The sequence below is a fragment of the Corapipo altera genome, unplaced genomic scaffold, assembly GCF_003945725.1.
Source record: "Corapipo altera isolate COAL_440 unplaced genomic scaffold, ASM394572v1 71, whole genome shotgun sequence".
NCBI classification, from domain to species: domain Eukaryota; kingdom Metazoa; phylum Chordata; class Aves; order Passeriformes; family Pipridae; genus Corapipo; species Corapipo altera.
The window spans coordinates 5,169,055-5,183,123 of NW_020884916.1; the positions used below are offsets into that span (position 1 = coordinate 5,169,055).

Here is a 14,069-nt window from a genome sequence, read left to right on the forward strand (position 1 = left end):
CGCCGGGCGGCGCCGCCGCCGCCGCCGCAGCCGCCGCCTGCCGCGGGATGTCCTGGACGCCGGCGGAGACCAACGCGCTGATCGCCGTGTGGGGCAACGAGCGGCTGGTGGAGGCGCGGTACCAGCAGCTGGAGGGCGCGGGCACCGTGTTCGGCAGCAAAGCGCCCGGGCCCGCCATGTACGAGCGCGTCTCCCGCGCCCTGGCCGAGCTGGGCTACGAGCGCACCCCGTCCCAGTGCCGGGAGCGCATCAAGGTACCCCGGGGGGGCGCGGCCCGGGAGGGGGGGGCGGGCCGCGCGTCCCTGGGCTCGGCCCCCCCGGGGTGGGTGAGCTCTGGGGTCACCCCGCCGAGGGATCGTCCCTCAGGGGCTCCCCTGGAAGAGGGGTTTTCCTGAGCATCCTTTGGCCCTGGTGTGGGGCACCGTGTCCCCAGGGCTCAGCCCAGCCCTTGGCCCTGAGTGTGGAGCACTGTGTCCTGGGATCTCTCCTGCAGCATCCTTTGGTGCCGGCTGTGGGCATCCTCTGGCCCTGGGTTTGGGGGCACCGTGTCCCCAGGGCTCAGCTTCTTGGAATCTCTCCGTGCTGCAGTTTTCCCAAGCGTCCTCTGGGCCTGGCATGGGTGTCCCCAGGGCTCAGCCCAGCCCTTGCCCTGGGTGCAGGGCACCACATTCCCTACCTCAGCTGCCTGGCTCCCTGCAGTTCCTGGCTGGCATCTCCTGGGTGCCACATCCCCTGGGTTCACCCCTTGCACCCGCAGCCTCCAGCAGCACCCTTTGGACCTGGGCACTGGGTTCAGCCCCTCAGTTCCTCTGGCATGGGTGGGCTCTGGCAGGATTCCCCTCTCATGAGTGGATACAGTGTCCCAGTCATTCGTGTCCCTGCTCATGGGGACAGCCCCAATAGGACCCTTCCCCCGGTTTTATGGGGCAGCCCCAGGTCTCCTCCTTTGGCCCTGATCATGGTGGGCACTGTGGTTGACTCTGTCCCCTCACGTGTCCCCCAGCATCTTCTGTCCGTGAGGGGCTGGCACTGGCTGCTCCCTGAGGCCCCTGGAGAAAAAGGAGCTCCCAGTTCCCCCAGTCAGGAGGGGTGGCTTGGGCTCTGGTCCCTCCTTTGCTTTGGAGTTGCTTTGCAGGGACCCAGGGCTTCCCCAGCTCTCCTGGAGCGTGCTGAGTCTTCACAGACCCCTTGAGTAATTGATGAACAGCCCCCTGGGCTGCGTTTCACAGAGGGATCTTTCCAGTTCCATCATTCCCTGGGGAAAGAGGGGCTGGGTTTGGTGCCTGGTTTGGGAGCAGCCACATCCTGCTTTTACAGAGAGGGGGGTCGTGGATGGGGTGGGAATCACTGTGGGGAGGGTTTGAGTTTGTAAACATGGATGATGTTTAGGAGGGTGAATTAAACTCTCCGAGCTCCCTCTGGCTTTTATTTCCCCTTTCCTGACCCGGGATCCCCCTGCAGCCACCTAAAAATGCCAGTGGATTGAAAAAGTAACATGTTTTTATTGCTGGGGCTCAGTGGAGCCCGTTGTTTCTTCCTTCCTTTTCCCATCCCTTAAATACACCTGTGCCAGCCCAGCTGGGCTGGGCCTCTCCAGATGCATACACCCAGGCTGCCTTTGGTTTCCAAAATACATGGAATAAGGGGTGCTGCAGCATCAGGAATGCCTGGGAATAAGTGAGAGATTCCCCCTGTTGGTTAGAACAGCCTGTCCCTGGAAGTAGGTGCTCAAACCAAACCCCCTTCCTCCTGAAGCTTTGGTTTCTCAGTGTGTTTCCTCATGTCCATGGATTTGCTGCTCAGGGATCTATTTCCCTCCAACACAACCAAATATTTTTGGAGAGGAGTGTTGCTGCACCATAGACTGTCTTGGAGTGCCTCGTTTTCCTGGCGGTTTTCAAGGTGCTTGTTTCTTCAGTGTTTGATGGAAGAGTTCCCTGGGGTGGTTTGGCTTTGCCTGACAGTTTTGGGCTGTGGTGGGAGTTGACAGACCCCTGCCCCAGTTTGGGTCACAGCATTAATGCTCAGGGGGATGCTGAGCAGGCTGTGAGGAGATGTCTCTTTGTTAGGACAGCCCAGAACCGGCTGTTTGGGTTGGGGGGATGCTGTTGGATGGAGCTGTTTGTGGGTGCCTTGTGGCTGGAGCAGGTGTTTGGGTGACTCCCAGCAGTTGGAGCTCCTTGAAGCTGAGGATTCTCCCCTGTTCCCTTCAAAAGTGAGGCTTGAACAGGTCCTTACTCCTGAAATGTTCCAACTTGAAAGAAACCACCAGTCAGACAGCAGTGAAAGGGCACAGGGTGATGTTTATCACCAGGAGCAGCTCTTGGCAGACCTGTTGGATGTTTGTAGACCACAGTACATCAGGGTGGGCTCTCCTCCAATACTGTGATGCCTGGCTGGGAGTTATCCATGTTCCATCCCTTCCTTATCCATAATGTTCTGTGTTTCTGTGATGTTATGGGATACTTAATGCCCGTCAGGGAGGGGCTTTGCTGCTGGATTATAAATGTAAATGATGCTTCAGGCATACCCTGTTCAGCTGATATCATAAATGCATTTTAGGTAAGGGCTTGACACTGGTTTCCTTTGGGATACCTGCCTTCCCTGGCCACAGCCAAGTCTTGAGGAGCAAGTTTAGCTGGAAAGGAACAAGTCAGCTTAGAAGCAGAGAGTTTTCCAGTTGTGTGGCGTGGATGTGTTCCCTCCTAATTCAAACAGGGTGAGCAGGAAGGTCCCGCTGCAGATTTTCACCCATCCCTCACCATCTGCATGTGTTTTTCTGCACATCAGCCGCTGGAATGAGGCTGTTGTTGGGTTGGAGCTGCTCTGGAAGGGTCTGTTTCAAATTTAGGGTTTCAAATGTAACCATTCCAGCAGCTTTTCCTTCAGAAAGAGACCTTGAGTGTGACTTGGTGGCTCTGAGGTCGGTGGCTTGGTGAGCTCAGCAATCAGGAGCCGCAGGAGAGGTGAAACATCTTGATTTCTGCCTGTTGCATTCCCAGAAAAGCTGTCCTGTGCACCACAGTTTTGTGTCACACTGTATCCTTAATCCTTGCTTGTTCAGTAGCACGCTCTGACTGTCCCTATGACACGGAGCTCGTGTTGAGGAGCCGTTCACACATGCTTTTCATCCAGCCCTCCTCCTATTCCCTGTGTTCCTGAGCAAGGACTTACCCTGCTTTGTCTATCCTGAAGCTCATCACCTCCCCACAGCAGCTCATGGAGAGCCCTGTAGTTTTCAGGTTTGACCTTTGTGCCAGGGTTTTCAGGCAGGTGATGGAGTTTTTGGCCAAACCCTTCCCATCCTTGCTGGGATCCTGTGCCCTGCGCCTGATGGTGCTGTGTCAGCCGGGCACAGGCAGCAGGAGGTTTGCTGGGAGCTTAACTCTGAGAAAATGAGCTCAGGTGAGCTCAGGTGGTGCAGCTGGAGCTGCACAAGGGGCGTTTTCAAGCAATAAAGACTTGTTTTGTTTTAAAGGAGTGTTCTTGAAATAATGGGCTGTTTTTTCCGAACCGGATTTTAGGCATTTTTTAAACCCATGGAAGGATTTCTGCTTCTGTTGCTCCCATCTTCACGGAATCAAAGACTCACCCTCCTGATGGCACTTTGCTTAGCTGAGATGGAAAAGTGTTTCAGGGCTGGAAGTCCTCTGGCTGTGGGCACAGCTGGAGAGCTTTTCCTGAGCAAAGACAAATCCCTCCTTAAAAGTTGCCATTAAAACTAATTCGGGGGCATTTTCAACACGCCGTTTTTCTTCAGCTCCCGCGGAAATGCGAGTTCTGCTTTTATTTTGCCTTTCCCAGAGTCGATGCCAAGCCATTGATTCAAAGAGAAGCAGCTCCAACATCTTAACTGCCAGCTGCAGGAATTCCCAAGTCTTGCTGCAGATCCCACTTGCCCTGTTGTTGGATTTTCTGCACCTTGAAGAGGCTGGTGCAGCCCTTGGGAAGAACGTAGGAACAAAGAGGAGCTGGGACTGCTACAAACCCACATGGAACAGGAAGGGATGGAAAATTACACATGAATGCTGGGGAAGGAATGAAAAATTACACCTGGCTGTCAGCTGTTGGTGTTTCTTGCTTTAAGCAGTGTGTGGAGGGGTGATGGCAGGGCTCATTTGTAACAGGGCTGTGGTTTTAGCTGCTTTACCAGGTAAACTGTCTGTTTGTAAATCTTGCATGAAGTCATTTTTAAGGCAGGAGAAGCTGCTTTAATGAGACTGTCTTGGAAGCAACACTTGCTGTGATCTAGTATGACCTGCTGCACCTTACAGGAGGTTGGATTTCACCCAGAATCCCATCCTTGGGTCCAATAGGGTTGAGTGGAGCTGCTGTCTTTTAATTTAAAGATCTCAACTGGTGGAGCATTGGTGTGTTTCGTAGCAACCAGCCAACCAGCCACCTTCAAAGCAGCTTTGCCTTTGATTTGAGCCTACAAGAAAGATGGAAAGGGACTTTTTACAAGGGCGTATAGTGACAGGACAAGGGGGGATGGCTCCACAGTGTCAGCAGGAGGGTCAGATTGTATATTAAGACAAAACTCTCCCTGGTGAGGCCCTGGCACAGGTTGCCCAGAGAAGCTGTGGCTGCCCCATCCCTGGAAGTGTTCAAGGCCAGGTTGGATGGGGCTTGGAGCAACCTGGTGTAGTGGATCCCATGGCAGGGATTTGGAATGAGATGAGCTTTAAGGTCCCTTCCAACCCAGCTCATTCTGTGATTCTGTTTCTTGTGAACGTGGACTGTCTTCATCTTGAGTTTATCTCAGTCCCTGTCCCAGTAGCTCCCTGGGCTACAGCACGTGCAGATGTTTAATAACTTACCTTTGGTTCTTTCCTTGGCTTAGATAGATGCAGATGCACTGTGTTTTCCAGGCTGGGTTGTTTCTTATGATCCCTTGAATCCTTTCCCACAGCCCAGCTTCTCACTGGAGGATCTCACGGACCCCCGTAGGTGGGAGCAACTTTCTGTTGACATTTATAGCCAGGAAAAATAAACTCTCCAGTGACAAAGAGCAGATTTAGTTTTTTTACTCCTTTGTGGGGCTGTGGCAGAGGAGGATCTCAGGGAGATGAGCATCATCTGGAGCAAACCCTCTTGGACCCACTCTCCTCAGTCGGGGTATTTGCAGAGCACTGTCGTGCCCGTAAGAATCTGGCTGGAATTGCACAGGCAGAACGGGTGTCTTTACAATCCAGTGGCTTGTGTAGCCATGTTGTGTGTCTGTAATAGTCTGGTCTGGTCATTCTGGTACACCTGGGTCATCCACTGCTCGTTCCATGGGTGCAGAATGATTCCCTGAGGAAGCTGGGAGCGAGCTGGTAGATTTATCTTGTTGAGACAGAAACAGTTGATGGTCAGGAAATTGTTGCAGAAGGACAAATTCGCTAAGCTTGAGCATTAAGTCTCAATTTTTGAGATTCTTGAACATTAAATTCTTGAACACAGTTTTTTCCTGTCATGCTCTTTGACTATGGAGGACTTGGAAAGGTGTTAAAAATCCTCCTGATTTTTGCACACAGCTTCAAGCACTGGCACAGCAGCAGAACCTCCCTCCTGCTGAGTGTATAATTTGGGGCCAAGCAGATGATGCTTTCTGGACTGCTGTGGTCTCACCTTTGACCACTGGGCCTGGTGAACACTGGGGTTCAAACCCTCTTTGGTATTTCACTTCCAGCTCTTCCTGTGTATTTAGAGATTGCTCTCTACACAGCTGAAGTGGCATGGACCTTCCTCTAGAGACCCTGAGCCTCAGGATGGGCACAACACACTGCTAGGACTGTGTGGGATGGCAGGGTTTTAGCCTTCTGAACTACATTAAGTGTCTCCCCTGTGGTGCTGCCCATGTTGATGCTTTCAGCCACTTGACTGAAGCTTGTTTTGGAGAGGAACATTTTCCCTCTCACCTGTGGAATGGTTTGTGCTGCTCTTCCTCTTCTGGACGGGCTTATGGCCTTGCTCCATTCATTTGAGAGCAAGGACCAGCAAGGATTTGAGTCTGTGGTCTCTCGTGGCTTGCACAGATGTGACCTCTTGAGTGCTTCTCGGACCTCTTTTGATCCAAGCTGCTGCAGTTTTAGGTTTTCCATAAAAGTCTGGTTTTGTAGGTGGTGTAAAGATGCTTGTCCTGATCACAGTGGATGCACGAAACTTCAGGTTTGATTTTAGGAATGAGCTTGTTTCCAAAGGCAAGATAACTTACTCAGGTGTGGCCTTCATCGCTCCAAAGTAAGTGTTTGAACAGGTTCTGCCAGGAGCAGGTTGAACCTTACTCAGGCATCTCATCCATTTAGGCTGGATGTCAGGAAAAGGTTCTTTCCCGTCACTTTTCTTTTGCTGTCCGAGAGCCAAATCCTTCAGGAAGTCCCTGTGTGTTCAGGTATGTGGGGATACAGCTGAGGCCTCGCTCTGTGGTGCAGAGCATGGTTCACTGTGACAGCTGCTGTGACCCAGTGCTGTGCTGGGGCAGATGTGCAGCCAGCTGTGGGGCTGGAACCTTTGCAGACAAGGCTGCAGCAGCTCCTGTGGCCCACACCGAGCTCTCAGGGGGCTGTGTGTGTGTGCAGGGCTCTCGTGTTCTGCAGAGGAGCATTCCAGCTTGGTTCCTCGTGCTGGAGATGTGTCGAGGCTGTCCAGCTGCAGTTTGCAGTGCTGTGTGACTTGAGAGTTTGGGGTGCTGCTGTTCTCCTTTTATTTTGGATAAACCACACGAACAGGGCTTCTTGTGGTGATACCCAGTGTAAGCCTTGTGTTCTCCTGCCTTCCACACAGCTTTTAATCTAAAAGCTCTTGAGCTGGAGCTGTCAGACTGCTGTCACCAGTTCTGTTTCCTTCTGCTCCTGGGAACTCAGGAATGGAGACTTCAAGACTTTTCACTGTCCCCTACAACCACTCCAGGCTTCAAAAGCCACTTCTTTTGTCCCAGTGTAGTTTCATCTCATGTTGCCTGTGAGTATCCTGGCATGATGAGGGAGGGAGCTGTTTGATGCTGCTGTTCTTATTTTGGGATATAGAGCTGAGAGCTCCTCTCTCCCATTAAGTAAAAGAGCATCTTTGGAGCTGAGTGTTTTGCTGAGCAGTGCTCAGGGCCATAGGGACCCCTTTAGGCTGCTGTAATTCAGCTTAAAGAGGTGATTGTGAACACAGGCACAGGCCACCAAAATGCTCTGCAGAGCCTGTGGTGTCTCCCTGAGTAAGAATATGTCTCAGCTCAGGGATCTGGAGTTCCTTGTGTTAGACCACCTCAGGTTATGTATAAAAAGCTCACTGTGGTGTGGTTCTCCCTCATTTTTTGCTGGAGGGAGGACTGTGATATCAGCCTTCCTAAAGTCACTCCCTAAGGCTTCTCTGATCCTCATCCTGCAGTTCCTGCAGAGGTCCAGGTTCTCCGCTGGCTTCACTCGTAGAGATGAGGACTCGTGAGTTAGAAATGGTGAGAAAATCCACCTTGAGCTTTGTGACTGTCTCCTCCTTTGGTTTTCCTAATTATAAATTAAGTGGGGATAATCTGTCTTCGTGTTGCAGGCAGTGTTGCAGAACAATAAGCAAAAGCCTCGATCTCTTCCAGTCTGGGCAGTCACTGGGCAGTGATCAGGTCTGTTTTCAGTTACTTGTCCTACATTTCCTGGTTTCTTGTGTATCTGTATCAATGTGTGTATGTGCACTTTAGGAACCACGGAGCAGGAGTTGAGCTGGACACCAGGAGGAGTAGAGGAGGTGCGTAAGAAAAAAACAGATCCTAGATCTTGGAGATCGGAATAACCTGGTGGGAGAAAGGTTAAGGGCTAAAAACTCTCCAGGTTTCCTGAAGTCTGAGCAATTATTTAGGTCTTACCAGAGTCTCTGAAGAAGAGAAGGCTGTGGGGCTTATGTGAAACAAGGCTTACCTGTAGTATTGGGAGGGAACATCAGAAAAACTAGTAGGGACTGCCCGTTGGAGACACTGGGAAGAATCTCCAAGAAGAAAGAGTTAGCAGGAATCTCGATTCTCCAGCAGACAAGACCAAGGAGCCACCAGCTGCTTGGCCACAGGCCTTTTGGTGCTTTGGAAAGCCCCAAATTTGAGATTATCTCCCTCAAATTTTTGGTTATCTCCTGGCAGAAGCAGAGGTAACACACCCAGGTGACCATCTAGGCAGTATCCCCAAAAGTACTCTTGACCTGCAGGAGTAATGAGCAGTGACACTATTGCTCATTTAGTTTTGTCCCTCCTTTCTGCTTTGCTCCCTTTAGTTATTCTACTAGTCTTCATTGACTTGCTGCTAAATTATTTTCATAGTGAAATAAGCCAGTCTGCAGCCTGACTGAAATAATTAATTACTACTGGGCTACAACCCAGTGTGAGATCCTCCATAGCCCCATCAGTGTTGGAAGCACAGGCTGAAAATAGAGTGTGAAAATAGAGTGGCTGTGGGTGTCGAGCGTTCCCAGAGGGCTTGGCCAGGAGTAGGGATGTTTAGGAGACACTTTGTGTCGCTTAGAGGCTGCTAATAAATTCAGCTAGAGGCTCTAAATATGTGTTTAACTCTGGTGGATAAGCCAGGGCAGATGGAAGAACTGAGATTTGGGAAATATATTTTTAAGAAGATCTGACTTGGGGTGGATTTTGGAAAGAGTCTGTGAGTGAAACAAGAGTTTGCTCTTATCGCTCGGGCAGTTTGAGATATCACTTGGTGAGATTTGAGCTGAAAGGAGAGAAACTGGAGTGAGGAAACTTGAATTTTAGCAAGCAAATGTAGCTGTACCTACAGTCTGAGGGAACCACTTTACACCTAGTGGGTGCTGACAGGTTTCAAGGCCAGGTTTTGGTTCCAGGTTGCTGTAGCTGGTTGTTTGCCCCCCAGCTCACAGACAGAAGCTTAAAATGTGCTGGTGTCCATCCAAAGAGGATCTGTCTGTTTATCCTGAGGTAGCAAAGGCAAAAGTGGGAAGGGTTCCACCTTAAACCACTGTAAACCACTGGTACCTGTTGCTGCCTGTGTGTTTATATGGGTTGTTTTTTATTTTGTGTTAATTCTGTGTGTTTTTGTTTAAAACAGCAGGGTAATACTGACTTGCTGCTTAGCAGTTTTGCTTCTGCTCCCAGGGCTCTGAATCTCAGGAGGAAACTGGTTAGAAATGTATCCCTTTCCTGCTGATGCTGTTAAACCAGCATATGAGGAGCATTAGGTAGGTTCCAGCTTTCTGGAGTCGTAAAAGTTCCTTTTTGGGGAATAAAACTAGTGGTTTTTGTAATGATGTGTCTGTTACATTCCTCCTCCAGAAAGCAACAGTACTAGCTCTTCCCAAATTATTGCCTCTCTTGAATTCTAGAGGCAGCTTTGCCGTTCAGGTTAGAACCCCAACAATCTAATACATTTAATTTTAAAAAATTAATGTGTTCTAGCACTTTACCAATCCAAAAGCCATCAAGTTCCAACAAACCTGGGGCCTTTCAAAAGCAGAGCAGTATTAGAATTAAAACCACATCGAGACCTGCGTATTAAGCTTTAGGTTTTTTACCCCCAAATAGTTGTATGTTGCTCTGGATTAGGGGGGAAAAGGTGGATGGAACTTGTGGAGCAGCTCAGCTGTTGGTGTGGGATGTCAAAGGGATCACCAATTTAGATGAGCCCTTTGCATCTGTGTGGGAGGTTTGGCCCCAGCACTGTTTGAGAGGCTGCTCAGACCAAGCCACCTCAGTGCTGTTTCTTACTTAATGCTTGATATGGAAGTCTGGGAATTGGGAGCATTATTGATTTGACCTCTTTTAAATTTCAGCAGCTTCACAAGAGACAGAGTGAGTTAGTAAGGAATGCAAAAATGTGTAAGTAATATATATTCTTCTAGCTGAAAAGCTGAGGCATATCCATTTTGTACCTTGTGTCTTCTTACCAGAGTAAGGAAGGTTGGACTGTCTTTGCTTTGGGGGAAATCTTTCTCTTTCCTTTCTCTCTCCTCCCTGCTTCCTCCTCTCCAAGCTGTGGGCACAACACCAGCTCTGCTTTCTCCTCCTTGTAGTAGGTGTGCATTTTCCTGGCTGGTTGGTGTCTCTGACTGGGGGGCTCTTGGTATTTTGATTTATTTTATTTTTTTTCCCTGTGCCCATAGCAGATCTGGGGATTTTATTTTTTTTTTTATAAGTGGGAAAGAGAATAAATCAGCCAAGTTAAACCCAAGGAACCCACAGCTGCTACACAACTTGTCCTCTGTTGTAGTAACATTAATGCCAAGTGGGAACGTCGGGTCCATAACGATGCTTCCTGGTGGGTGTAGATTAATTTGGGAGCGTTGCTCGTGAGCGTGGGGCAAATATGACCAGCAGAAATAACCCCCAAGCCCCTAAACTCTGCCTGGCAGCCCTGGGACTGTCTGCAGGTGCCTGTGTGGTCATCCAGCCCAGCACCCCGTGGCTTAACCTGCTTTTCTGTGTCTCAGACCCTCCGCAGGTGCTACAGCCGCGTGAAGGAGCACGGCGTGGGGAAGAGGAAAAGCAGCTACACGTTTGAGCAGCTGGAGCAGGTGTTTGGGCAGGGAGGATGGGACTCCCAGCCCTGCCAACCTGTCCTCATCAACAGCAGCGGCTTGTACCAGGAGCTGGAGTCGGATGGCAGCACGATGGAGGAGTATTCCCAGGAGGACTGGGGAAACCACAGTCAGGACCTTCACTGCTACCAGACTGGCGAGCAGGAATTGGGTAAGAAATCCCATCCTGGCACATCTCCAGCCTTGGATTTTACCTGTGCTCCTGCCTGTCTCACACAAACGTGTCTCAGTACCAGCTTTCATCTCTTGTGTGTGTTGTCCTCAGGGTGCCAAACACATCCCTGGGGAGAAAAGGGGCAGAAATCCCCCAGTCAGTCAAAAGGAACACATGGTTCTTGAAGCATTTTAGGGTCAGGACTGGAGTTCGAAGAGCCTGGCAGGAGGAAAGAAGGGCTGTGTGGCCAGAAATGATGGAGGAGGTGACACCTTCCCTGTCATTCCTTCTGCTCTCAGTTTTACTTCCCTTCAAGGGAAGTAAAATTCCCTTTCAGTGGTACCTGAGTGTTATCATTCAAACACCATCTGCTTAAATTGTGAATAGGGCTTCAACCTGCTGCTGGTGACACCAACAACTATAAAAAAGTGTTGTTCCTTCCTCTCTACCCTGATATATTGAAATTAAACATGTTTATATCCAGGCATGTGGCCTTTTTTAAAATACAAAAATAGCAAACAAGCTCACACTTGAGGATTGAGACCTAAACCAAACTCTTCCACATGCTTTTCTTGCCTGAATTATTGCTGTCTCTGCATAAGAATCAATCTATTAATTAATTTGGAGGTTTAGTTGTTGCTTGTGGGTTACTGAACTTTGTTAAACAGAGCGAGGTGTCACATTCCCAATGGAAAATGCACACCAGTCTGAGCAGTTCTGGGAAGAAGTGGCTTTCTTTAGGCTTATTTTTCCCTCTTGAGCCACTGCTCTTATGTGTGTGTGTTCCTCCCTTGCCTGAGCACAGGAAACTTTTAAGTTGATCAAATTCAATGGAGTTGCAAGTGAAGAAGGTGAATTAGATAAAGGCTTTTTTTTCCCCCCATTTGTAGGATGAAAGAAGGAGAGGAGATACAGTCGGGTATGTGTTCACATCTGTGTTTAAGGGACTGGTGAGTCAGGATGCTTTGAAAGAGCCTTAAATCACAGTTTAACATTAAAATTTTCAAGTTGGCTGTTGAGTGCATTCCGGTGCCTCAGACTTCTTCCCTGGGGGATTTAAAAATCAGAAATATGTGGGAGAGAAACGGTGGGGAGAAGAAAACGTTACAAAACGTATGTAAATGACGGCTAATTCTGTCTGGCTTGGCTTGTTTTGGTGAGTCAAAGCGGGATCTCCTGGTTTGTCACCGCTCCCGGAGCCGTTTGCGTGCGCCGGGGCTGACGATGTCCTTCGTGCTCAGAAGCTGTGAGCAAAGCACTTGGCACGCAGCATCTGAATGCAACACAGATGCAGTTCTGCTGCTGCCTGTCTTCAGCTGTGCCATTGGAAGCAGAATTGCCTTTTTTCTCTCTTTTTCCTATTTTTTTTTTCCTATTTCTTTAAACAATGCAGTTTGCGATTCAGTCGATTTTGTGATTTAACAGCAGGGGTTGGAGCCTTGTCCTTGAAAGGTTTTGCACTTGCAGGGAGAGATTCAGATCTTAACTGACAGCATCCCTTCCAAGTTAAAGAAAAACCAAATCAATTACAGAGGGTTTAGGAACTGGAACTGTCTGGTGCAGAACTCCAGCAGACTGCCTGGCTTAGGAAGCAACTCTGATTTGTTTTTTATTTAATTTCAGCCCCTGGAAAAAAAAAAAAAAAAGCCCTAAGTGCATTATTTAAAATATAATTATGTGTTGGAATTTTACCTTTCAGATGAAATGCCTACCACAAAAAGAACATTAAAGATAAAACAGGAGTCTTCAGAAGACGCGCAGTAAGTAGTTTATGAATGTTTTACCCTGGAATGTGTTTCCCTGGGGACGTTGTGCAGGAGGGGAGGATATTTGAAACTTCTGATTATAATTATAAATACATTGTGCAAGACTATTCATACAGTTGAATCTGCTTTTTGCATTATTGTTACCTCAGAACAGCTGAAAAGCTTTGCAACTCTGTTTCTCCTTGGCTTTGCCGTTCAGCACACCAAACGAGGCTTACTACATGGATGCAAGGACTTAAACCACGGATAAAATCCACAAGAAAAGCTCCCTTCCTTGGTGGGAAGGCATGCCAAAGCTTGGGAGTCTTTTATTTTCATTTTTATAACTTTCCAGACCTTATTTGTAACCTTTTGGCTGGGTTTAATGTAACAAACACTGGAGCGTTCTGAGCGCTTTGAGCACCCGGATCTCTCTCGCCAACAATAACACGGAGCATTCCCAAAAATGAAAGGAATTGTGCTGGATTTACTCCATCCAGGGCTGCTTTCTGCCAGCCTTCAGGGTTGTAAAACCCACGGGGTGGTTGTGGATCCATCTGGGGGGGTAGTGAGCCACGGCAGCTGGGCTCACAGACCCTTCAGGGCGTGTTCCACACGTGAGCTCCCCCACCAAGATGACTTGTAGTCATCTGGAGTCAGTCCGGGGTTTTCCATGGTGGAAAACGAGCTCCTGTAGCGTAGGAGGTCACCAGCACTGGGAACAGCAGCTGAGTGTCCCTGGTGAGTCACACAACACAGACTTTGTGCTGTAACTCCACGAAAAAATAAGTCCTCCAAGACCTGGGAAAAAACCCCCAACGTTAAAATATGAATAAAAATAAAATAATTTAAAAAGAAAATAATAAAGATAATTAACAAGGAACTTTCATTGTAGTGCCATACCTTCATCAAACTTCTCTCTTCAGGTGGATTTTCACATGCCCAAAGGTGACTTTTTTCTTCACGTGGAGCAAATTCAGTTTAGCAACTCCAGGACAATCTGGAGAAGAATATAACGTTTTTCAGTATAAATGTTGTTTTTGAACAGTTTCTTGGTGCTGCTCTGGAATAATTTTGCCTTTAGGGAGCTGCATAGCAAAATAATCCTGAATTTTCTGAGGTGAAGGCTTGGACTACCTGAAACTTCTCTTCGAAGTTTTGTACATGGACAGCTGGATTAGATTTTGGTAAATTAGACCTTTCAGAGTTTTATGGTCATTTTTCCCCCCAAATTCCCCCTAAAATGCACTGGAGTCTCTGAACTCTGGGACATTTTGTGGAGTGTGACAGTCCTACGTGCTCAGTGGAAGCACAAGGCATCTTCCAACCCACAGATTTGCTGAAAGCTGATTTTCCTCTTGTCTGTGAGGGGAAGGAACTTCTAGACTCTGACTTTGTAGGTTAAAAGCAGTCAGGAGTAGTAGGGCTGATACAAAGATAAGATGAATATTTGTTTGTTATCTTCAAAAAATAGATTTGTATCTAAAAACCACAGAAAATAAATAGTTGCCTAACTTTTTACCTCTTTGTGCACATTTTAAAATGTAGATAACTTAGTTCAAAGCTGGGGGACTTTGATTCATCTGCAGTCTTGGTCAAGTGCAGATTTTCAGCAGAAATAATCTCTATAAAATTGTTCAAATTATCTG

At 48.4% G+C, this 14,069-nt stretch overlaps 1 protein-coding gene across 4 annotated transcripts in view; it reads left to right on the forward strand.

Moving 5' to 3' along the window:
• Positions 1-6,547: 6,547 nt before the first annotated feature.
• The window catches only part of MSANTD2 (Myb/SANT DNA binding domain containing 2), a 12,017-nt gene continuing 4,495 nt past the window's right edge, over positions 6,548-14,069 (forward strand). The window contains exons 1-7 of one of the 4 annotated variants that reach the window (XM_027655556.1): positions 6,548-7,591; positions 7,667-7,713; positions 7,825-8,119; positions 9,083-9,165; positions 9,757-9,802; positions 10,414-10,672; positions 12,375-12,435. In XM_027655556.1, the coding sequence (XP_027511357.1) occupies positions 9,791-9,802; positions 10,414-10,672; positions 12,375-12,435 (332 nt within the window). In that variant the 5' untranslated portion in view covers positions 6,548-7,591; positions 7,667-7,713; positions 7,825-8,119; positions 9,083-9,165; positions 9,757-9,790. Of the gene's footprint in view, positions 8,120-9,035; positions 9,166-9,756; positions 9,803-10,413; positions 10,673-12,374; positions 12,436-14,069 lie in introns of all 4 variants that reach the window. The other 3 variants (XM_027655555.1, XM_027655557.1, XM_027655554.1) reach the window with 3 other exon arrangements.